Source organism: Parasteatoda tepidariorum, chromosome 8 (assembly GCF_982258835.1).
Source record: "Parasteatoda tepidariorum strain Cologne lab strain chromosome 8, Ptep-v5.0, whole genome shotgun sequence".
Taxonomy (NCBI): Eukaryota; Metazoa; Arthropoda; class Arachnida; order Araneae; family Theridiidae; genus Parasteatoda; species Parasteatoda tepidariorum.
In genome coordinates, this window is record NC_141762.1 from 61,379,755 (window position 1) to 61,405,086 (window position 25,332).

Below are 25,332 nucleotides of genomic sequence, written 5' to 3' on the forward strand. Positions count from 1 at the left end.
TCAAAATGAAAATAATAAAAAATACTAAACTAGGAAAAATATAAAGATCAGAGAAAATAACTTCTGCAAAAATGGATTCTTAAATAATTAAAAACTTTTTAATACTTACCATACTATCATCAATCTCTATTTTTTAGAATTGATTATGTGGTCTTTTAAACATATGGACTTTCATAAAAGACAGTTGATGCATGCACCGTGGCTTTTCACTTACGCTGTTAGAAATTTCTCAGAAAAAATAGTTAAATAACAATTTATTTAATTGTTATTTTACCATATTCATACAAGCCAATCTTATTAATAAGATGGTAACCAAACTGTTAACTGGGAGAAAAGTGGTTTATTTACTGCTTTCACCTAATACGGTTAAACAACCAGAATTTCATTGCACCAACTAAGCTCACCAATTGAAGTCACTTAGTTCTAAGCAGCTACATATATATTACAATCGACATGGCTAATGTGTCACTCTCATGACTGATAGAACTAGGATTCGAGTGCCAGCGTTGACACCACAATATGTCTCCCATTCCAATGTTAAGTTTTTCCAGTGTCCTCAATTTGTGTTCTGAGCTCTTCATTGACCATTACCAAACAAAAAACGCAGTTGTTATGCCCAGTTAATTTCTTAATGATTTTAAAACCATGCTATTTGTAAATAGTTAAAAAACCGTATAGTTTTGTATTCATGGTTTAATAACTATATTGTTGGTAAACGCTTTCAACACCGCAAAAGTGAAAAATGTTCTTCAGCGAAAACCTTACGGTTTTGGGGTTGACAGGTTGCTGCCGGTTATTTTACTATAATTTTAGAATAAAAATTCGAATATTGCAGCTTAGAAAAAATTTTTAAATTTTCAAACTCTTTATACTAGTCTCATTCTAAAAACATTCTCTGGAAGAATATGCTATTTTTGATTTAACAAAAAATGCTATTTTTGATCCTCAATGCTCATGGCAATCAACTTGCTCATTGCTGCAGGTACTTCATTGTTATTGCTTAACGATCTGAAATCACAGCGTATTGTGCTCACCCCAATCTTCTTTCTGAACATTTTCATTGACCAAACAATCTGACCTTCTTTTACCTTCTCTTAAAATATGTGTTGACAAAATATGGGCATGTTCATTAATAAATATTACTTTACTTATATCACTTAAACATATCACATTCAAATGGAATCAAGCCTTTTATTTATTTCTGATGATGTAAATACACTTAGCTTTAACTTAGAACATGCATAGGCAGACAAAGGTCATATTTTATAAAAATATTTGCAATCACATAATTCATGTAATGATACCCGCATTTCTCTCTTTTTATTCTTAACATTTATTTTATTATAAAAAGCAAATTTTATTTTTCTTATATAACTTATACATATGACATTTCAATGGAAAAAAATATTTATTTCTGACTGCCTCAAACAAATACACTCAGCTTTATATTAACTTAAAATATGCAGTGACAAAACAAAGTCATATTTTACAGAAATATATTTGCAAGTATATAGTTGGTATAATGATATCCGCGTTACTCGCTTTCTATTTCCTATATTTATTTCATAAAAATAATAAATTTTATATTTTTCTTATATCACTAATATATACAACATAAATACACTTAGCAAACAAATACACTTAGCTTTATACATAGACACATACACATAGTCAATCTAAGGTCATATGTTATAGAAATATTCGTATAATACATAATTGATATAATGATATCGCGATCTTTCCTTTTTATTTCCAATGTTTGTGTGATCAAAATAATAAATCGTATTTTTATATCAATTATACATATCACATTCAAATTGTATATAGCCTTTTTCTTAATTTTTGGCTGCACAATTACTCTTAGCTTTACATAACCTTAAAATATGCATAGACAGATAGGGTCGTGTTTTATTAAAATATTTAAAGGCTCTTAATTGATATAATAATATCTTGTACTTTCGTTTTTATTTCCAATGCTTATGTGATAAAAATAATAAATCTTATTTTTATAACAATTACACATATCACATTCAAATTGTATATAACATTTTTACTTATTTCTGGCTGCACAATTACTCTTAGCTTTAAATAACCTTAAAATATGCATAGACAAATAGGGTCGTGTTTTATAAAACTACACTGGTTATCATAAATTAAGGAAAATTCACAAAAATCGCGATAACTCAAGAAATTACACATGGAATTTTATGAAACTTACCCACAATATACAACACATAGTAAGGTATTAAACAACATAAAAAGAAATTATCAGACATTAATAGTAGTATAGAAATTAGCACATGTATAAAATAAACAAATTGGAAGTATCGGTTTGCAATAGAAAAAGTACCTTTAATATGGAATATGATTGCCTCTAGAAGCAATACAGCACAAACAGCGATGTGTGATGCTTTCAATTATGCGGTCTATCAGTTCAATAGGAAGTGAGAGCCATTGCTCTTGTAAAGCAGTTGCAAGCGTGGCAAGGGTCTGAGGGGGCGGATTGATGGCAGATACACGCCTCCCTAGAGCATCCCAAACGTGCTCGATAGGATTCAAGTCCGGGGATCGAGCTGGCCACTCCATGCGAGTAATTGTTTCCTGTTGAAGATAATCATCAACAATGCGAGCTCTGTGTGGTCTTGCATTATCGTCCTGTAACAGGAAGCAATCACCAATTGCCCCGGCATATGGGCGCACATAAGCATCAAGGATGTTGTCTCGATAAACCTGAGCATTCACGGTTCCCCTTGGAAAGACATGGAGGTATGTGCGCCCTCCTAAGGATATGCCTCCCCAAACACAGACACTGCCTCTTCCGTATGCATCTCTTTCACGGATGTTTGATGGATGATAACGGGTCCCAGGTTCTCTCCATATCAAATAACGTCTACTGTCACTTTCTAGACTAAACCTGGGCTCATCCGTAAAGAGAACAGGCCTCCATTGATCTGACGTCCAGTGGACATGTTGTCGGGCCCACTGCAAACGGTCTCTCCTATGGCGTGATGTGAGCGGCACGCAAATGGCTGGTCGTCTCGCATACAGACCACCTTCGTGGAGCCTTCTGCGCACAGTTGACGTTGACACCAACCTTCCGGTGGCTGCAGCAAGAGAGGATCTAAGATGTGTCGGAGTAGCGGTTCTATTCCTGCGTGCACTTAATGTCAAATATCGGTCATCGGCACTGGTCGTAACAGTTGGCCGTCCTTGACTGAACCTCCTAGATGCCGAATCTGTGGTTTGAAATTGCCTCCAAAGTCTATGAACCACAGATGGACTCACATTTAGCCATCTGGCCACTTCTGATTGACTCTGCCCTGCCTCTAGTCTCCCGATGGCTCTCCATCGTAGTTCTTCAGGCAAATGATGCCTAGAGGTCATTATTACGAATTGGCTATCTCAGATTTTCAATGTCGCAATCACAGTAAAATTTGTGTGCTTTCTCTCAAACTTGGACTTTTATGCTCCAGGCAGATGACGTAAGCCGAGTGCAGCGCCACTAATTTGCATATTGCAATTTTACTCAGCTACTCTTAGTGGACAACATATGCAAATTTTGCACGGTTTGGCTTACTTTTGAAAGAGTTATCGCTATTTTTGTGATTTTTCCTTAATTTATGATAACCAGTGTATTTACAAGTACATAATTAATATAATGATATTATTCTTTCCTTTTTATTTCCAATGTTTATGTGATCGAAATAATAAATCTTATTTTCCTTATATCACTTTTACAGATCACAGACGAATGGGATAATTTTTTTTTCTTTTTTCTTACAAATTTACAGAAAACAGGAAAAAAATGAATCATTCCATAGGAAATAGAATTCAGAGTAATGCGAAATTCGTTTCTTTCAACAGAAAAAAAAAGCCCCATTTGCTAGAGAATTTGCTGGCGGAAAAACGTGTTTCGGATTATAAATCTGTTTCGTTCTTGATACGAACAACAGATGCAAGGAACAGTTGAGTTAAATTGCCTCACGATGCCAGTAAATAGATTTTTTCCAGGATACATGCGCTTTTTATCACTTGACGAAGATATTATTTTACAACGGGAGAAAGAACATTCCAGAATAACTCTATCAATACAAATATATGGAACTGGAAAATAGTTTATTTACATTCTTTCCATTCTAAATTGCATTTATAAGCTTATCCGGGTACTTTGTTTACACTTCAATAGAATGAGATTGGGGAACATTTCAGATATTACCATCGTTACGGTTTGATTTTAAAGCAAAAAGTAACTCGTTACCGTATTTGTCAGGATGAGTTTTATTGCGATGTTTGTTTTGGTAATTGTATTTTCTCCAAGAATTTACTTTGTAAATAATTACAAAATTGTTGTATATAAATTTGTTTAAGCTTGTTATCAGACAAACAATATTTTTTATTAATGTTTTGATTTAAAATAATACGTTTAATTGAATCGCATTTTTTTTTCCAATTACTCTTTTTTTTCGTACCAATAATCGGTGCAAGGAACAGCTGAGTTAAAATGCCTCACAATGTCAGTAAATGGATTTTTTACCGGATACATGCGCTTTCAATCACTTGACGAAAATAATATTTTAGAACTGGATAAAATACGTTTCAGAAGAACTTTATCGATATAAATACATGGATCTGGAAAATAGTTTTTTATTTTCATTTTTTCCTCTCTAAATTACATTTATAAGCGAATCCGGTTATTATCCTTTAACTTCAATTGAATGACATGTGTGTACATTTCAGATATTACCATCGTTACGGTTTGATTTTAAAACAAAAAGTAACTCGATACCGTATTTGTCAGGAGGAGTTTTATTGCGATGTTTGTTTTGGCAATTGTATTTTCTCCAAGAATTTACTTTGTAAATAATTACAAAATTGTTGTATATAAATTTGTTTAAGCTTGTTATCAGATAAACAATATTTTTTATTAATGTTTTGATTTAAAATAATACGTTTAATTGAATTGCATTTTTTTTTTCAATTACTCTTTTTTTTCGTACCAATAATCGGTGCAAGGAACAACTGAGTTAAATTGCCTCACAATGTCAGTAAATGGATTTTTCACCGGATACATGCCCTTTCAATCACTTGACGAAAATATTATTTTAGAACTGGATAAAGTACGTTTCAGAAGAACTTTATCGAACTTTATCGATGCATGGATCTGGAAAATAGTTTTTTTTCATTTTTTCATTTCTAAATTACATTTATAAGCACATGCGGGTATTTTCTTTAAACTTCAATTGAATGACATGTGTGTACGTTTCAGATAGTACCATCATAATGGTTTAGTTCTAAAGCAGAAAGTAACTCATTACCGTATTTGTCAGGATGAGTTTTATTGCGATGATTGTTTTAATAAATATATTTTCTGCGAGAGTTTATATTGTACATAAGTACAAAATTGTTATATTTAATTTCATTTAAGCTGGTTATTACATAAACAATTTTTTATCAATATTTTTTTAAATATGTTTAATTGAATTACATATTTTTTCAACTTATCAATTTGCCCTTATTATGAACTGCTTTATTCTTTTTAAATTATTTCAATATTTTTTATTTAAAATTAAGAATATGAAAAGCTATAAAGCAATTAGGAAATTGTGTGGCAGAAAATTTGCACAGACTTTTTTTTTCCCTTCATCTTGAGCGGATGATTTTTTTTTTCATTTGAGACAACGATTTTTTCGTCATTTTGAGTAAAAGTTTTCTTTTTTTTTGTTGAGAAAATGAAAATTTTTTAATAAAAGAATTGACGATCGTTACTAAAATGGAATTGAGTGTTGTAAAGCATACCATCTGACAAATTCCAGAAAAAAGTTAAATAAAAAAAGAATAAAAAGTTAATGAATATCAATTTATTTTAAATAATCTCTAACTATAGGTTTTTTTCAAAAAAGTATTTTACATACTTTTTTATAATTTTAACTTTTTTTTAATATTTTTTCAATACCAATTTTTTTTTTTTTTATGAATCTAAAAAATTCCCCTTCGAATTATTTTTCAATAATTTAGTATGAATATTTAAAAAACAATTGTTTTAAAATGTCAGCTAAAATGTTTCAAATTCTAGAAACAATTATGAGCAACTCTACTTAAGTCTCGACAAAATATTTCTTTTTTTTTTGCAATGTGTAGTTAAATTTAGTGTAATATGCAGCTCCTTTATTAAAACAAGAGTTGTAATAATTTCTCCTTCTTTATTCTTAAAAATAAAATTTGATGCATCAATTGTTTAATGGCTATAGCCTAACAGCATTCTTGTCTGGAATGTAATTAAAAATTTTTAGGTTTAGCATTGTACGTTGTTGCATATGTTATTTAAATTTGTAGCTGCTTGAAATAGCTTGAGGTTCGGATTTTTTATGTGTCTAGTATAATTTTTATTGTTGTTGTAAAAAGCAGTTTTTCATTATTTTAGATTATTAATATTTCAATATTATATAGCTGAATAAAAGTTTGAGCGAAGTATTTCTTGCGATATTTTATCAGTAAGCTAGAAATACTTAGAAGATTTCTTGCTAGTAGCAAAGTATTTCCCCAGATTTTATCGAACCTCCCAGGAGTTTGTAACCGGCTTCAGATATTTTATCACTTATTTTTCCGTAACACTTTATTCGTACCAGTAATAAAATATTACAAAACCCTTACATCTGTTATTAGAATTGGAAATAACCATTTTCATAAAAAAATATTACAAGACTATTGATTCTTGGAAAAAAATAAATTCAAACTCTAATTAATTTATTTATCCTGACTTTAAGGTATTTTGAACAAATTCTTTGATTTTTCCTGATTGATTAATCTCCCTGTTTTTCCTAATTGTTTTGATCTATAACCACACTGGTAATAGTATATGATAGGAAATGCTGGTTATCGTATATATTTCCAGCTATTAATCATCATTATTATGACTAAAATGTTTTAAAGAAATAAAAAGTACATATTAAAATGTATTTTTAAATTTAATTTTTAAATGCAATTAGATTTAAACTTGATTGTTTAAATAATTTTTACATCGTTTTTATGAGAAAGTCAAGTTTTATACGTTCAAGTTCTTTTTTTCATAAAACGAAATATGAATGCAATAAACCCAGCAATTTTGGATTGCTTCTTTCAAAATAGATTATTATTCCCTTACATAATCAGTTTTATTATGATTGCTTTGAACGTTGCCAACAGAGAGTCTATTGCAACGTTATTGTCATGAAATACTCAATCATAACGTTATTGTCATTACCAACTCTATTGCAACGTTAGTGTCATGACCACTTTTATTATAATGTTAGTGTCATGACCGGCTTTACTGTAACATTCTTGTTACGATATGCTATATTAACTTACTGTCAGAACCAACTCTAGTATAATATTATTATTAATGCCACAACAGACATTAATATATGACATTTTTTTTCTTTCAATTCTAGGCTGCATAGCTGCTGAAATTCGGAGACTTTCAGTTCCTCGTTACTTACAGAATGGGACAAGAGACGCGATAGTCATGGATTGTGATTACGTTTACAATGAAAATGATTTGAGACTTGTTGTCAAATGGTTTTTTGAAGACAGTTTGGAACCATTTTATCAGTGGATTCCAGAACTAAAATTGAAGACCACTTCCGAATTTTTTAAGAATAGACTAGATTTGAATTACTCTGTAAATACAATGGACGATTATTCGAAATTTAGAGCATTAAGAATAAAAAGACCTTCGACTGATCTTAGTGGAAAATACACATGTTTAGTTACATCTCTGGCAGGACAGGATTCGAGAGAACAAACAATGACCATTTATGGTAAATATATTCGTTTTTTATAAAATTATTTAATTGTTAATGGGGAAAATGTATTATTTTCAAGAATGTGCAAAAGTTAAATGTGTGCAATTTGAAAAGAATAAGAAATTTACAATTTTAAATAAAATAAAAAAGAAGCATATGCAGGGTGTCCTGAAAGGTTGGTTACTTTTATGCTTGAGCGACATAAGGAATCCCAAATGAGCATTAATGATCAGTTTGATAAAATAGACAATATTTTCGTTAGTCTACAAATGTGCCTTTGTGAGGGTCGTGGCACAAAATGAAAAGGAATTTTTTTAAAATTAAAAAGATTAGTGAAGATTGTTTTTCATGAACCCTTATATGAGGACTTAATTAAATACTTCACAAGTAAAGCTACTTAATGAAAGTACTGAAGCCATGGTATGTTTTAACGTCGTCGTTAAGGTACTGGAATGAACATTTGCTTCGTATTTATTTTTGTTTTCTTTTCAGTTTTTTTCATCAATATTGTGCAAATTCAGAAAAAAATCGCTGCTTCAGATAAAATGGCATAGATGTTTTTTTTAAGAATCTTATACGCATATATAGTTTGATCGTGCATATTTTGAAGGTGAAATATTATCTTACAATAAAGTTTTGAATGTCAAAAGCGTTGTCTATATTAAACAAATACAGAGATATTAATTTTGTATATGGTGCTGCAACAGATGAATAAAAAAGACGAATACAGCAAAAACGATCCTTACGCCAAGTACAGAAACCACTCAAGTATTATAATAACACCATTTAGCAGTAGGTGGCAGCACATATCCCGGTTACAACAATTAATAAAACAGTATGCTTTTCAAATGCGAACATGAAAATTTCTGTGTCAGAATTTGATATTAGGGATGAGTGGCAGCAGGCACAGAGCACAACCCACACTATTTCCCAAACGATTCCGTCATTGAATAAAAGAAGATTCCAAAGGTGACATGCCTCTATTGTCATGTCGGGATTTATCCAAGCATGACGCTTTATTTACTATTTTTTTGAGAGACTTGTTCTCTTATCTCAGATAATTGAACAGAGTTGTACGAAAATATCCCACGTGCTATCAATATTGTTTATCATGGTATTTTGAAACGATTATGGGCTTGTTGAATGTCGGTACTTTTTACCATAATTTGATCGGAAATTTTTTGCAGTGCATAACCGTAAAATATAATCTATTAAAAATTTTCAAAGGTACAAACTTTTTCAACGTTTATATGAAATCATTTTCATTTACTTTGAAGAGAAATTCTATCAAATATTTTTAAATAATCATTTTTTTCAATATAGTTTTCCCTCTTTTTTTAATTAATTCACATTCAGTGTTGTTTCATTATTGAATTATGGAATTCATATAAATATGAAAACATAATTATATAACTAACATAAAATAGGTTTTCTGAAAAATTTATTTATTTCTCGACACTTTCAAGCTAAGTAAGATGTTCAGTTATCTTTAATTCAAAATCAGAAACGAGGAGAAATATTGAGTTTCGTGCACGAATTCGTTCTTTCCCTTTTCAACATGAAACACACATTTTCTTTCTTCCCTGGTAGCAATTTTTCATGAATAAATTACTAAGGGCGTATCTACTTCAAAACAGTTTCATTTCTGAAGCAGATGAAACATAAACAAGGGAGAAATGATCAGCAACGTGATAATGTTTTCTCTTTCATTTTTCACTTTTTTTGTTATTCCTGCACGAAAACTAAAATGCATAATTTGCAGAAAAGATATTTCACATCATGTGTTTAAAGTGACTAACAAAAACTGATTTTACAAGTGAAAAACACTGAAAAAAAAAGGCATATTTTTGCTAATTAAGGTTACTAAAGCTGCCCAGAATGCAATTTCTTTAAGTGCATTTCTTTTCCAGAGTTTTCGTAACTATAGATTTCTCAATAAGTTCAATTTTTTTAACCATGTCGTCAGTTTTAATATTTAAAATGTTTTATGAAGTCTATTTTCCACTCCAATGCAGTTTTGAATTGTCAGTGTCGTGTCATTTTTCTGCACGATTAGAGTCATATTTGCGTTGTTAGATGATGAAAGTAAATTGGATTGAATCCATTTCCTACACGTTTAGTGTCTGACAGTTGGCGATATTGGCGCCTGCTTAGATATAAGTGCTCCATCAAAAGTAAAAGGGTTATTAGCGTTCGTGTTTTTCCCCAAAAATACATTACCTAACGAGATGAAAAGTATGTTAAGTAGGCGTGTTCTCTTGGCACGTATCATATTAAAAGGGTCATGAGTGATTGCCTTATACAGTTGGGGACTTAAATTGGTAGATTGATGCACGATGTAAAGTATGATTAATACTGTTTAAAGCAAAGTGTGATTTCTAAAAATAAAAAAAAAGATATTTTAGATTGAAGAGTATTCATTCACTTAAGTAAATTAAAGAATTCCAATTAAAAAAATCTTCTGTAGTTTTGATAAATTTTCAGAACTATTTTAAAAATATTAGGAGTGACACAGGGAGTGACTTTTCATTATGTATTAACATTAGCTTTTCATTATATATTAAGCTTTACTAAAAATAAAATTTATTTAGGAGCTAGTTATTGTATTTGGCATTTTCACTTAAGCAAATTAATATTAAAGCTGAAGTTATTGGATTAAAGTTTCCATTTTTGCAAATTTTAATCTCTTTTAACTCGAGAACTATATCCTATTAGTCATTTACAAATTAAAAGCACAGGACAACATGACATCCACTGTTTTTTTAGAGTACTTCAAATTCACAATAACTGCATTGAAGGTTACTTACATACAAATCTTATATAACTCTGAAATTTACCATCCATATTTTTACAGAAAAACAGCTGTTCGGATCTCATAGGCGAGATGAGTTTGCTCGCTGTAATTCTTTAAAAATAATCCGATTTCTTTAGAACTTAGAGAAGATTCCTGTTTATAAAAGTGTCCTCCCAAGAGCAGAGCTTCAATTAATGACAAAAAATGCAACTTTACTTAGAAATATGCAGTTAAGAAAAGAGTAAACTCCTATTACTGATGGAAAAAATAAGTAATTAAACTTAATTACATGTTTAATTATTTTTAATAACATTAATTAACATTATTAATTAATAATATCCGAATTTGAAAAACCCGTGTATTCAAATTTAAGACATTGTTAGCTCATTCTTGATCAGAATCAGTAGGATGCTTTGTAGTAGATTGCTATAACCACCATAGTTGCACACCACAGTCTAGTGAGATTCCGTAAACATCATATAATGACCACCGGGTTCTCAATTTAAAAAAAATTATATGCCCCTAGCACCACCCCCGTGAGGACCACTGAATGCATCGATTGAAAATATTTCCCATGTTCCTTTGAATTGGGTTATTTTTCGAACACTTTCATTCGTTGAAAAATCAACTTTGATACACACTATGCATCACTTTTTAATTAAGGAGCTCGCAAACTATATAGAAAAATGGCAATTGAATTGCAATCAAATCGAGTCATTTTCCTGTTTAAAACACTTTTCAAATTGCTATGATATCATTTTAAGCTAAAAATTAAAAAAAAATCACAGATCGATGATTTCTTGTAACCCATAAATCATAAAACATACTAGCTATGTCCATTTGATAGGGCCATTATTTATTTTGTGTATAACTTTTTCTCAGGAGATCAGTAAGAATCTGATTAATTCATCTTAAATCATTATTATAATTATTGCAATGTATCAAGTTACCCTAATTCCCGATTTAAAATCTTGTCAGTAAGAATTTTAAAACGAAAGTGTGTAATACTCAGTGCCAAATGCCCTGAATAACTTTTGACCTAGTGATTGATTTCGCACATATTTAGATTCATTTTCAGTAGTCCGAGGGAAAAACCTTAAATATGATATTTAATTAGTGCAATCGAATGGTTAAGCTATGAGATCAAACATAAAAACGCACTTTCCGTGATTGAGCAACCTTTTTTTCGTCAAATTTGGATTCTTATCTCTCAAAATATGAAGAATAACCGCAATTAGAAAAATATCGTCCCAATAGTTTAAGCAGAAGAGCCATTAAAAATTGCATGTATTTTTGTTTCTTTAATTCTGAAAGTACGTCAAAATATGCGAAGGAAATATCAACATTAAAAGGAGTAAAAATTCAATCGCTCTCGCATCTGTACTACTGAGACCATACTTTCCTGATTGGTTCAGCCACCCCCCCCCTCCCATACTCTGCGAGTCTAGACGCCAAATTGATCGAATGAAAGGCGTGTTTTAAAAAAAAAATTTTTTTTTCATCTAAAAAAATTAATATGCATTATTTTAGGTTAGACAATGAAATCATTAGGATTAAGGCCGAGTCACCAAAATTAGGTCATTAGATCAATGATTATTACTTACTGTGCATATTTAATACTAAGAAAATAATCTTTTTTACATAAATATGTGGTAATTTCTGTTTTCCAGGCATTTAATTGTTAAGAAACACGTGTTTTAAAAATTAAACTATTGCAAAATAATATAGTAAGAGAACAATAAACTCAGGATTTGTAGAATCAAACAATATTTATCCTGCAAATAGTAATTTTTTATTTAATTTTAAACTGTAGCGGGGTTAAGAGAAAAAAAAATACTATTGATTTTAATTATTATTTTAAATTGAGTTATCAAGAAGATAAAATATAATTAAAAGTAGAAGAAGCATCTGATAAAAATTTTAACTGAATAAAGTTCGAAAAAAATCTGTATCATTAGAAACTAAATTTAAAAAAATAAGCAAGATGGAAAAAGCAAGCTGTTTTGAAAACCAAAAATAAAATGATGGTAAAAGAATAAACAAAAAGAAAATTCTCTGAAAATTAAAATATCGACTAATAAATAATGGAATATATTCCTCTTCCTCTTTTTTACTTATTAATCAATGTATTAACATGCTTATTTATTAATAACGCACGTGATAAGTTGCGCACATATTATTGGTCAAAATATCACTATTCGCCTTTGTTCATCTATTTTTATTTCGATGTATTTCCATCTGTTGATCGAAATAATATAAAAATACTCTAAAAAATATTTGACAAATTAAAATTAATTAAGGAATTCCTGTTGTAAAATTAAAAGCCGAAATTTCGTAAAATCTTAGGTAAACGTTTTATTAGTGACATTGTAGGACTGTTTTTTTTCTTTTTTGAATAAAATAAGCTAAAAATATTTGGTTTTAAGAAGGCGTTTGTGAGTGATACATACTACAGGAAAATCTAACTGTTATTTTCATTTTGAATTTAAAATCCATTTTTCATATACAGGATGTTTATGAAGTCCCGGACCCATTTTGATGTTTAATAACTCATAAAATAGTAAAGATAGATTTAAATTAATAACATAAATAGTTAAATAGATTCAAAAAGATTCATGACCCTTGTCAATGAACTTCTACGTGTGCCCCCTTCATTGCACGGAGAATATCAGGTCGATAGTCAATTTCACGCCGGGTAGCAGCAAGCATGTTGGCATCCACAGAGGCTATTGCGGTTGCAATTCTGACTTTTAGGTCATCAATGTTAGACACGATCCTCCTGTAAACATTGTTCTTTATAAATCCCCAAAGAAAAAAGTCCAGCGGCGTTATATCAGGTGATCTGGGTGGCCAAGGAATTGGACCTCCTCGCCCAATCCATCTTCCTGTAAAATGGTCATTCAAAGAACTACGAACGATGATACCCCAATGAGGAGGCGCACCATTTTGTTTCAAAAAGACATGCGGCTGAAGCTCTTTTAGTTGTGGAAATACGAAGTTTTCCAACATGTCTAAGAAAACGACTGATGAGACAGGAAGATGGATTGGGCGAGGAGGCCCAATTCCTTGGCCACCCAGATCACTTGATATAACGCCGCTGGACTTTTTTCTTTGGGGACTTATAAAGGACAATGTTTACAGGAGGATCGTGTCTAACATTGATGACCTAAAAGTCAGAATTACAACCGCAATAGCCTCTGTGGATGCCGACATGCTTACCGCTACCCGGCGTGAAATTGACTATCGAATTGGTATTCTCCGTGCGACGAAGGGGGCAAACGTAGAAGTACATTGACATGGGTCATGAATCTTTTTGAGTCTATCTAACCATTTATGTTATTAATTTTAATCTATCTTTTTTATTTTATGAGATATTGAACATCAAAATGGGTCCGGGACTTTATAAACAATGAGTAAACAAAAAATTGTTGCACAGGAATAAGATATTAAAAATAAGCCTATAGATCTGTGTAAAAGAAATTGTGAACGCAAAACAAAACTCATTACGTTTAAGAAAGGAATTTATATTTAAGGTAGAATTAGTTTGAGTAAAGAATGAAGAAACTATCTGTATGGAGGAATAATATAGTATAAAACGGAATAGAGATGTAAAAATTACTCGGAGTCAACGAATGCAGCAAGCTATGTTGCTAAAAGAAAGTTGAACCAATCGATGCTCCATTTCCTATCACGTGACTCTGTTTACGACTTAAGAGATTTTTAATTGCTTTTAACTTCTAATTAAGAAGATTTGATTTTTCAAGCTGATTTTCGGTTTTATCACAAACGATTCTGGGGGAGAAAAAAAATTTTTTTTGCTACTCAGTTAATATTCCTTACAAAAAAACACGCTAATTTATGAAAAATCGAATTCTTCTCCAATAGAAACAACGTTTTTAGTTTAATAACGAGACAAATGAAAAGGAGCTTTTTGGAAATAACTTAAGAGTAACTTACTAACTTACTAATTAACTAACAGCGAAGTCTTAAATTGGCATACTGAATAATTTGCTGAAAATTACAGACTTAATCACTTCCGGTGAGGCATTTATGCAGCCTTAATTTGACGAAAAATTATAGATATCCGGTTATTTACAGGGTTTAATTAGGTATTTTGGGTAATCATAAAAGTACAGCCTAACGATCTATCCATTTTCAAAGGAATGTGTATCTACCAGTATCAGATATGCGGAAACGATAGATACATAGAAATATAGATACTTACTATATGTATAATACATTCTACAAATATGTGACCTTTGTCACTACACCAGGAACTTTGTCACTACTACAGTTATTGAACATTTCTAGTACACATCAGAGACTGGGTGAGAGAATGCATCTTTATATGCCGTATAATTGTAAATAAACTGTCATTTGAAACTGGGTTTAGTCATATAGGACAACTGTCAAATGCTACATTAATTATAATTTTTAAAATAGTTGTAAAGATTTGCCTTTTCATTTCAGTTCCAGCCCATGGATTTGAACTGACTTACCTGGAGACTCGTTATAATACCGTGAATGTTTCTTGTGAAGTGCTGGGTGTGTTTCCATTTCCAAATCTAAAGCTTTATCTCAGGCCCTTCAGTGGAAGCCCACCTCAAATTGTGACAGATGTTAAATATTTATCTTTCAAAAGACCTTCTGGTTCCTATGATGTGCAGATGAAAAGGACGTTTAAAGTTTCAGAGTTATCTTCAAAGAGTGCCACTGTGTTTGAGTGCAAATTAGAGCTACCAGGAACTAATTACGCGCAATCTAAAAGTATAGCATACTATCCAGGTAAATATCCATTGGTAAATAATTGAAGGATTGAGTCTATTAACGTGTTAAGGATTTCAAAAAGTTTCCTTTGGATTTCATAAAACTGAATGCTTTGATAAATTCCTTATAATATTCTTCAATCGCATTATTCTTTAAAATTTTCGTTAAGCAAATTTATGCCCTATATAAATAAAAAAAATTGTATTAGGATTTATTTGATTAAGCCCTATTTTATATGTCGATTAATGAATTTTCGACAATCATTACTTGCAGAATTAAGGATTTTTCGTAATGAAAATCTGTAATATTTATTTTTAGAATTTTAATTTTCATGTTTGATAAAATATTATAAATTCATTAAAAAACACTTAAAATCGTCTCAGCTTTAAGTTTTTTCATTTATGAGTTGCAGAATTTCTTTAAGCACTCTTGAAAAAATTGAAATTTTTAAAAACCATTTTGTGAAAGAAATTATCATTATCACAGTTAAGATGTCAAAACCATTTTGTTTTTCATAATTTTGTAATTATGTCGTTATTGTTTTTAAAAAAATGAAGTTTTAGCTCTACTATATAACCACTTTCCGTTTTGAGGAAAAATATTCACTTTCCTTCTTCGTTTTGTTTTAGAGTTTGCATTTACAAACCTGATTTGGTAAAAACTATAACGAGCATATAAAAAAGTAGTGTTTTAAATTATCATCAGTTATTATTATTTACCTAAATGAATTTAGGGAAAGCTAAGCACACTTATTTCTTTGTTTTAACTACTAACTCTAATGCGTAATTTTCAGTTGAGGATAGCTCAGTTCTCTTTCCAAACTTTTTTTGTCTGGTCTTATATTTTTAAAATTTATATTCACTGAAATAGATTGAAATTTTTCGAGCCTCATTTCCAATCTCTAATTTTTTTTCAAATAATTGAAAACAATTCTAGATTGGCGCGTATGTAGTTTTCTTGGGAAAAAAGAGAATTAGATTACATGAAAAATATTTGTTTTTATGGCACAGTTTAAATTAATTGATTTATGCTTCCTTTCCAAGCAAGTGAGCAGACTTTGCGCTGAAAATTTATTATTCCTATGTAAATAATACTATAAGTTTAGCTTTAAGGAACTGTCTTACAAATACTATACTGTTATAATAATTAAATAAATATTTTTAATTTACATAAATGAATGTTTAATTTTAAGTTGCTGCACTAAGTCTTTGCCGCATACAAGTTAAATCAACAAAACCTAACTGTTCAAATTTAGAGTTAAGGATATCCTGAAATTGTGTGAGCAAACGCTTTGTTTTGCGTTAACTAAGACAGTGAATCAAGCATTCCTGTACTAAGAGGTTTACATTTTGCTTTGTGTCAACCTAGTAATCATTGTGTAAACCTAGCAATCATTCCTATACTCTTCAAATGATTTAAAGTTTTCTTTGCGTTAACTTAGTTTTGTAATGTGTTAACTTAGATAGTTAATCGAACATTGGTTTACTCACCAAGTGGCTTAAAAATTTTGTATCGTAAAAATTTAGTTTCGTTAGGTCTTAACTTAGTTTGAAATTTGTGGTAATTTTTCTTAGTAAACTTAGTTATATATTATGTTAGCTTAGTTTTGTTTTGTGTTAACTTAGTAAATCTAGCATTCATTTACGGTTTAAGTGGTTGAAATGCACCTTTGTTTAGGTCAATCATCAACAGATATATACGTGTAATTATATCTTTCAGAATTTATTCTCACAAATACCTAACATCGTTTACAACTTATTTCCATTCACCAAAATATAACTCTTCCCTAAATACTAAAAGTATTCTTTTTCAGACTTTAAGCTAAACATGCTCTGTCCTATCTTTAAGTTTAGAGTTAAGCTCCAATTTCCCAGGATATATACCAGTTTTGGATAAAAAGGTGCAAGCTGTGTTTTACGCTTTCGCAGATGTTGCTAGGTAACAGCAATAGGAAAAAAAAACTATTTCATCTCAGATGGATGTTAACCGCAAATGAAATGCTCAGTAGGAAATCCTTCTATTTATTTTGCATCGCCTCATTTTCAGAACATATATTGAACGACAAAGAAAGAACGTGAGCCATAAGATAGTCTTTTCGAAAGAAAAAGTTTCCTTCGAGAAGTTTCGAGAAGTAGTTTTCTTAAGTTAAGGTCATCATATTTCTCTTTCTAAATGTCTTCAGTAAACATACGTGTAAATACAGATTAGATAATATGAAGTATTTACTCATACATTTCTTCTTATTTGTACAATCAATGTATACAAAGTGAAAAAAAGAATAACAATTTGAATGTAATGACTGAATCTGAACGTGATTATTTTTTAACTACAAGGACTATGCAAATACTTTATTTACAAATAAAATATTTCAGAATTTTTGGTACTTTTTTTAATAATATGAGAGTCATACACGTTTTTTTTGTTTTAGTGTGAACTCTGCACTTTAAGGAAAAATAATATTACTTTGTTGAAGGGATTTAAAATGTTTAATTATTTTCAAACATCGAAAAATAACAAACAGCAAAAAATATTTTTTTTAAAAATAAAATCAAGCAACAAGAATTTATAAATTTTTATTACCTTGAATCGATATAGCTAGATATTTTAACTTCCGCCGGGCAGTACTGTTCTACTGTAATTTTTTGATGAATTTACACTGAAGCTTGTATAGAAAAATATTATATAAATGAATGCATGAAAAATAAATTTCCTTTTCTTTGAGCCGCATAATTTTTTTTTGTATTACTGTAATAAAAAAAACTAAGTATAATATATGAAAAAAATAATTAATAATTTGGCAATAAAATAATATTAAGATTTTACCAATATTTTAAAATAATAGTTCTAAATAATGGGAAAAACAACTTAGTGTGCTTTTATATTACACTTAGTTTTAAAGTTTTTTTTATAAAAAACATATTTAAATATTTTATTTTAAAGTATATAAGATGTTAAAAAAAATTATTAATGAAGATAAAAAAAAATTATCCTTGTAGCATTTTTTTCTTAATTATTTTATTTATGTATTCATAAGGCTATTTTTATTCAAGACAATTTATTATTTCTATGCTTTCCTTAAGGAATACAAGGTCCTCGGATAGGTAAGTTTAATTTTTTTTTATTTTTGAATTTAAACCACACTATTCTCGATTTATTTGTCGGATTTCATCGAAACATATTTAAATTCAAATTTAATAAAATGAAGAAAAAACTTTTTTTTTCCAAAACTGCAGAATAATTTCTAATTATTCTATCACCTCCAATATAAATATAGAGCATTAATAAAAAAATACTGCGTTTAAAAATATTACGTACAGTAATATATTTATTAAAACAAAATTAAAAATAAAGTAATAAAATGTGAATAATTAAAAATATCTAAATATTGGTGAGCACAGTACATACGTGCATCTAAGGATACCAGTTGCTTAAATTTGTAGAATAAGACTTATATAATATATTGAATAATTGAACAACGCTATTAATAACTGTAAGCCACTAACTAACTGGAAAGTAAACATACTGAATTTTTGCAAAATAAATAGAAACTTGATTAAGACAGTTTAGTTTTTCAAAAAAATAATAAAATTATTGAAACATAGTTTAGAGACTTTGCGTAGTGCTTAGAATTATAAATAAGTAAAGGTTGTTTGTACATAAAGTTTGTATGTCCTACTATAAAATCAACTATATTTTCATGTACCATTGTTTCACATAAATAAATGTCATCATGATTCTATCGACTGTAAGTGTTTTAAAACCATTTGGAGTTTGGCTAAATTTTTGAGAAAAATAGAAAAATATATATTAAAGAAAAAAACTCTATAATACACAATCTTCACGTTGACTAACAAAACATAAAAACAAAAAAACAAGTGTTTTGGCAGGAAAAGTGTTACAGGTGGAAAGGCATGTTTCAGTGTCTCAAACGTTCTATTGTCTGTAAGAGGTTAAACTGAAATCTTTTTATTAAAAAAGTTGAACCCTAATATATCGAATGATCAATTTCAAAAATGATTTTTCACAACTATATGATTTAATTTTGCTCTAATATATTAAGTAGTAAAATATGTTGTACTGCTCCAACATAGTAGACGTACACTGTAAAAAATTCCTTGCATCCTCCATAAAATCTATTTTAACATAAATTATAACACCTTAATTGTTACAATAATACTTATTTAATTACAGTGATTCAGTGATTTCACGGTAATTATTACTGTAAGAATACGATATATCAGATTTTATTGCACCCCAAACATGTTCCAATAAAAATGGATTTTACGGAAAAAAGTACCCGTATCCTGAATGCCGAAACATTTTATTAATTTGATATGGAATTTTTCACAGTGTATGAAGTGTTAAATTTAAACATCTTTTTAAGTTGAACTTTAATATATCTATTGATCAATTTTACTAACGATTAATTTTTGCAACTATGTAGGGTAAACTAACCAGTGAAGGAACACTTAAGCTTCGCTTACCTTTTAAAAAATAATATTAATTTCAAAATTCGATAATTTTAGTTAAATGACAGTGTCAACATATTTGTTACTAATTGCAAATTATGTAAATTTTTTTTAGAGAACTTACATAATTTTGTTTTAAAGTTTTGGAGGTTCAAATAACAAGTAGTAAGAAGACCCAGTGAAGGAACAGCTCTTACCAGTGAATGAACACTTAATTTTGGTTATTTTTTAATGCTCTTTATGAATTTATAAGCCCTACGAATATTAAAAAAAACCTATTCTTGAAATTATAACATATAAATATTTGGAAAATGTTATCTTTTTTTTGTAATCATGAATTGAAAATTAAAGTGTCAACATATTAACACATACTGTTCATTCACTGGGAAATCTATGCCCAGTAAAGGAACATGCCTGTTCCCTCACTGGTTAGGAGTCATTTTTCGTATTTTTAACATACTTTTGATGAGGAACATCACTAAAGGTACGAGAAAATTAAACTTTGTCTTTTATTTTCATAAACTTAGAAAAAAAAACAATAAAGGAACACTTATTGTTCCTTCACTGGTTTTTCATCGTTTGGTGATCCAGTGAATAAACACCCCCTTATCTCAGTACTTTATTATGGTATGATGCTTAAAAAATAAAACGTTACTTCAATAACTATATTTTGAGTTCTCTTTTTAACAATGAGAAAAATAAAACTATTACATGCAATTAATTCCACTTCAAACATATAAATACAAGCACTCACCTTATAGTTTTTTCAAAGAAACAAAGTGTTGCAGAGATAATAACAAATTCAAAAATTTTTCCAGAGAAGTCTATTTGACCAGGTAATCCAAAACAATGCTAGATGACTTCCTATTGTTTGGCGGTAAGGTATTGTTACCAATCAATCTAAAGAAAAACTTTCAAATTCTTATTTTTAATCAATAATTATGAAATGTTCCTTTACTGGGTAGTGTTCCTTCACTGGTTGGTTCACCCTAATTCACTTTTGCACAGAGAAATGCTTGCAGCAATATGTTCTACCACTTCCAAAACAGTAGAGTTAGTTTTACTTACGAAAAATTGGATTTTCAGTATTGACTTTTCTTTGGAAAAATCATTACGGGATGTAATTTCATAATTATTTTTTTTCAGGTGCACCTCACGAGCTGTCTTCTTTATCTACGTGTATTCAAGCAGGAAGTTTTTTCTACTTAACAACTTTAATTGTATGGATCATCAAATCATACACATTTCTGAATTAGTTGTTTGCTTATTGCTCAACTGAAACAGTTCAAATTTTTTCAAGGCTGTTCACAATCATGCTCTTTGATCAATGTCAAGTGATATTTCATCTAGTTGTTATTTTGAAATGTTTCCAATTTTTTGAACTCTCTAAGAGTCTAACTATTCATCTTTTTGCAATTCCATCGATGTACTTAAATGTGTCTATCACTATACCAACCACTATTAAAAATTAAAAATAATATATAAATATTATTAATTATTATTAACAAAAAATTACTTTCATGTTCTTGTATTTTTTTTTAAACTTTTGATATGTGTACTTGATTTTTTTCAAATCATTTTATCTATCCTGAATGATTATTAAAAAATTTTAAAAAAATGCATTTATCATCTTCTCTAAATTGTTATTCAAGTGCTGGTTTGGTTTCATTATTCAACTGTGTTCACTTAACTAAAACTATCTAAATCGATTTCATGAAATATACTTTACTTACAAACATCAATTTTCAAAAATTAATTAATTACTAATTAACTAATTAAAATAATTATATTTATATGCGAAAAAATTACTGTTTAAGAAATGATGACTTTACAGAAAGTTAAGTTATGGAACAGTGCACACGTTTATTTTAATAAAGTACTGACCGCAGCAATAGAAAACTATTGCTATGAGCAACTAATTGCTATAACTAGCATTTTTTTAAAAAATCGATTAAAACTAGCATTATTTATTGTTTATAATAAATGCGGCATGCTGTCATATATTTAATAATTTATTAAGTATATATTTCCCAAAATGATTTTTGTTAATGCCAGTATTTATTTTGAAAACAAACATACAAAATCTTTTATATCGCAAACCACTCATTCTTCTTAAATTAAAACTTGACTGCATATTAAAAAACCCAACCTCATAATAGCAGCTGCAATTGTCATATAGTTATTGTTAAATGCATTTTACTTTTCTAAACAGAACTAGTATAATTTTAATTTAAGAGAACTACATGTTCCTGCATTTTAAATCTGAGAGATTTTAATAATTTAAGTTAACTTAACTTGAGAGATTTTAATAGTTTAAGTAAACTTAACTTGAGAGACTTTAATAATTTAATAACTTGAGTAAAAGATATTTCAAATCACATTCCAAAAATAGGGGTTATCTTTATGCATAAAAAGTTCATTTTATTATGATTGCATAATAGTATGAAAACATAAAATAGTGGGAAACATTTATTTTTAATTTTGTGTTAAAAAAGTGTGTTAATAAATTGTGTGTATATATATTTTTTAATTAATATCAATTATATAATTATTCTTGAGACATAGTACTCTTTTTTAAAAGTGGAACAAAATATTTTTGTTGCCAAACTTCTCGATACATTTCCGTTTTCATAATTTCACTTTTAGTTGACAATTGGATACCTGCAAGTGACGTCATCACAGGCAAATCACGACATTAGTGGATTTAGACGCCTATCAGGTTGGACCTAGACAAGCGTTGTCACTTACCGTTAATTCAATTAAATCTGATTTAATTGGTTAAGCTTAATCATTTCACTTCTTCTCGAGTCGAAAGTATCCAATTAAAATCCTTTTTTTTTTCAAAACCTTTTTTGTATCTTAACACCATATGCGCTAGACTTCTTACGAATGGAGCGTAGTCAAAAATAATTTACAGCAGTCGAGGTAATAGACATCAAATGAAATAGAATAGCATTTGGAGTATCGTATCGATATGAGTGGTTTACCCGGTCTTTACTTAGATGTTATATATTTTGTGCAAAATTTTTATTTTAATATTGCTAAAATTTTGCGACCTAAACTTACTTGAGTTGCAAATATTAAAATGTTTTTGCTATTTTTGGCGAAAGATAAACAGTGGTTCTTAAAGGGATCGTCATGTCTTATAATCATCACAGCCAATAATTAATTTTTTTCATTCGAAATTATAAACGATTCGATTTCTCTCCCCCCCCCCGATTCAAGAATTTTAGATGGAAAAAATGTTAATTAATTGTTTAATTGGAATTTTATTCTGAATAACTTTAATTTTTCCAACGATTGTCGTTTAAAATTGTAATTTAAAAATAGTTCATGAGATCGGTTTTCTAAGGAAACAAAAGCGAGATCCATTTCGCTTGCATTCGCTATAAACAAGTTAATTTTTTATTCAATTGCTTTCCCCTACTCTTACCTTAGAAACTAATCTAGTTCAAAAAAAATCTTGTAATATGCATGACATTACTTTGTTACTAATCGTAGTTTTTAATTTTTTAAGTAATAATTTCAATAATTATCCTTTACAATTTTTTCAATTATCAGCTTTCAAATTAAAAACAATTATATATTTAAATGCATGAAAAATTAAGAAAAAGTGAAAAAATGAAATTTTGAAATATAGAATTTGGAACAATGTAGGTGCAAGCATTTACTTAGGTGCAAACATTTTACTTTATAAAATGGTTTCTCTATTAACTCAGGCTCTGTTTAAAAAAAAAAAGAAAAAGATAAGAAAACTGAACATTAAAGATTAATTTTTCAATCTGCGTTTAAGTATACTGAATTTTAAATATATATGCACTCAAAGTATGAGAATTAAGATTTTAAGTATCTTTTTTGATTTAAACTATTAAAAAAATTAACTTAGTAATATATTTTATAGTAAAACGGAAGAAAATATCGTATCGTAATCTTAAATATGCAAACTTAAAAAAATAGGTACTCAGTATAAATGTTTTTAAACAGTTACTCCTTATCGTGATACATACTAATAAGTAATATTCTTATATTTCACTCAAAAATACATTAATTGAATTATTACATGACAAAATAAATACGCCCTAAATGTATAAATGAAAAAAAAATTGAGAAAGGAAATCGGCAGTATTTTCTGAATTAAATTTTAAAAAAAATATGAAAAACTTTGTAAAATATACTATAATAATACGAAAGAAATGATGGTATCTTAAATATGCAAATTTTAAAAAATTAGCTGCTCCAACATAGTAGACGTACACTGATTATTACGTACGTACACACAAAATAAAGCTGTTATTCTTTGTGATACGTACCAGTATCACGATATTCATGACACTGTAGTATTCTTATACTTCACGTAACAATATATTAAATGAATATGATAAAATAAATATGCCCTCAATATATAAGTAAAGAGATTTTTAAAAAAAAAATATGCAGTACTTTATAAATTAAATTAAAAAGCTTAATCAAATATAACTATAATAATACGGAAGTAATAATACATAAACTGAATCAAATATACTATTATAATACGGAATAAAGGATCGTATCTTTAAATATTAACCTGAAAAATTAGATATTATCTATAACATTCCTTATGCAGTTACTCTTTGTCATGATACTAACCAGTATGTAATATTTTTACATTTTACGTAACAATACATAAAATGAATTATTTAATTTCAATTACTCTAAAACAGTTATATTTGTTTATGTAAAGTGTGATCTAGATTTTATTTTAATATAGGTTTTTGTAAACAGTGCAAATTTGAAATGAAATCTTTAGATAATGTTGTTTAATCTTTTGTAGAGTATTTTATCATGAGTTTTGTTAAAAAATTATACATATCACTCAAATAATGTGTAAATAAGTGTTTGTTGTATTCTTTCAAATACTGTGTAAATAAAAAGTATTTTGCAAGTGTGTTTGTGTAAATAGATTTCGTATATAGTGTGTAATTAAAGACATGACGATACACTTTAAAATTAAATAAAATGTTACAATTCCGAAAAAAATAATGTCAGTTGTTGTTCAGGTATAAAGCTGTTTATTTCACTGAAAATTACTCTTATTTAATAAGAGGCGATGATATGTACTCTTATTTTAACAAACAATTCTGCGAAATAACTATATCAACAATGTGATCTGCGCGATCCGAAAGCAGAATTTGTTTGATGTTGCAGCATTCGACACTGCGAATTAAACCTGGGTCACCTCATTATCCCATGAGCTACCGCAGCTATAATGCTTCAATTCGTAGAAAAATATTAACCCCTACCTTCTCGCTTCCGTGAAAATGACGGGGTGAGGTTTCGCCCTCTATTTCTCGCTCCCGTGATATTGATGAGCTTAAGTGTTCAGTAGTAAGGTGCCAATAAGAATAAAACTAATTCACTTTTTTTGACCGGAAAATATTTTTTTTTCTCATTTCACACACCAAATGGCAGTACCAGGATATGTTTAAGGTAATCGTAGATAGTTAGTTTATTTTAAACTAGATGTCAGCACTAATCAAATAAG

General features: G+C 29.0%; 1 protein-coding gene across 2 annotated transcripts in view; it reads left to right on the forward strand.

Moving 5' to 3' along the window:
- The window catches only part of LOC107456675 (uncharacterized), a 37,974-nt gene extending 16,688 nt beyond the window's left edge, over window positions 1–21,286 (forward strand). Inside the window, exons 2-5 of one of the 2 annotated variants that reach the window (XM_043051326.3) lie at window positions 7,428–7,796; window positions 15,046–15,360; window positions 18,423–18,443; window positions 20,958–21,286. In XM_043051326.3, coding sequence (XP_042907260.1) covers window positions 7,428–7,796; window positions 15,046–15,360; window positions 18,423–18,443; window positions 20,958–21,067 — 815 coding nt within the window. In that variant the 3' untranslated portion in view covers window positions 21,068–21,286. The remainder of the gene's footprint in view (window positions 1–7,427; window positions 7,797–15,045; window positions 15,361–18,422; window positions 18,444–20,957) is intronic. The other variant, XM_043051327.3, reaches the window with a different exon arrangement.
- Window positions 21,287–25,332: the final 4,046 nt, after the last annotated feature.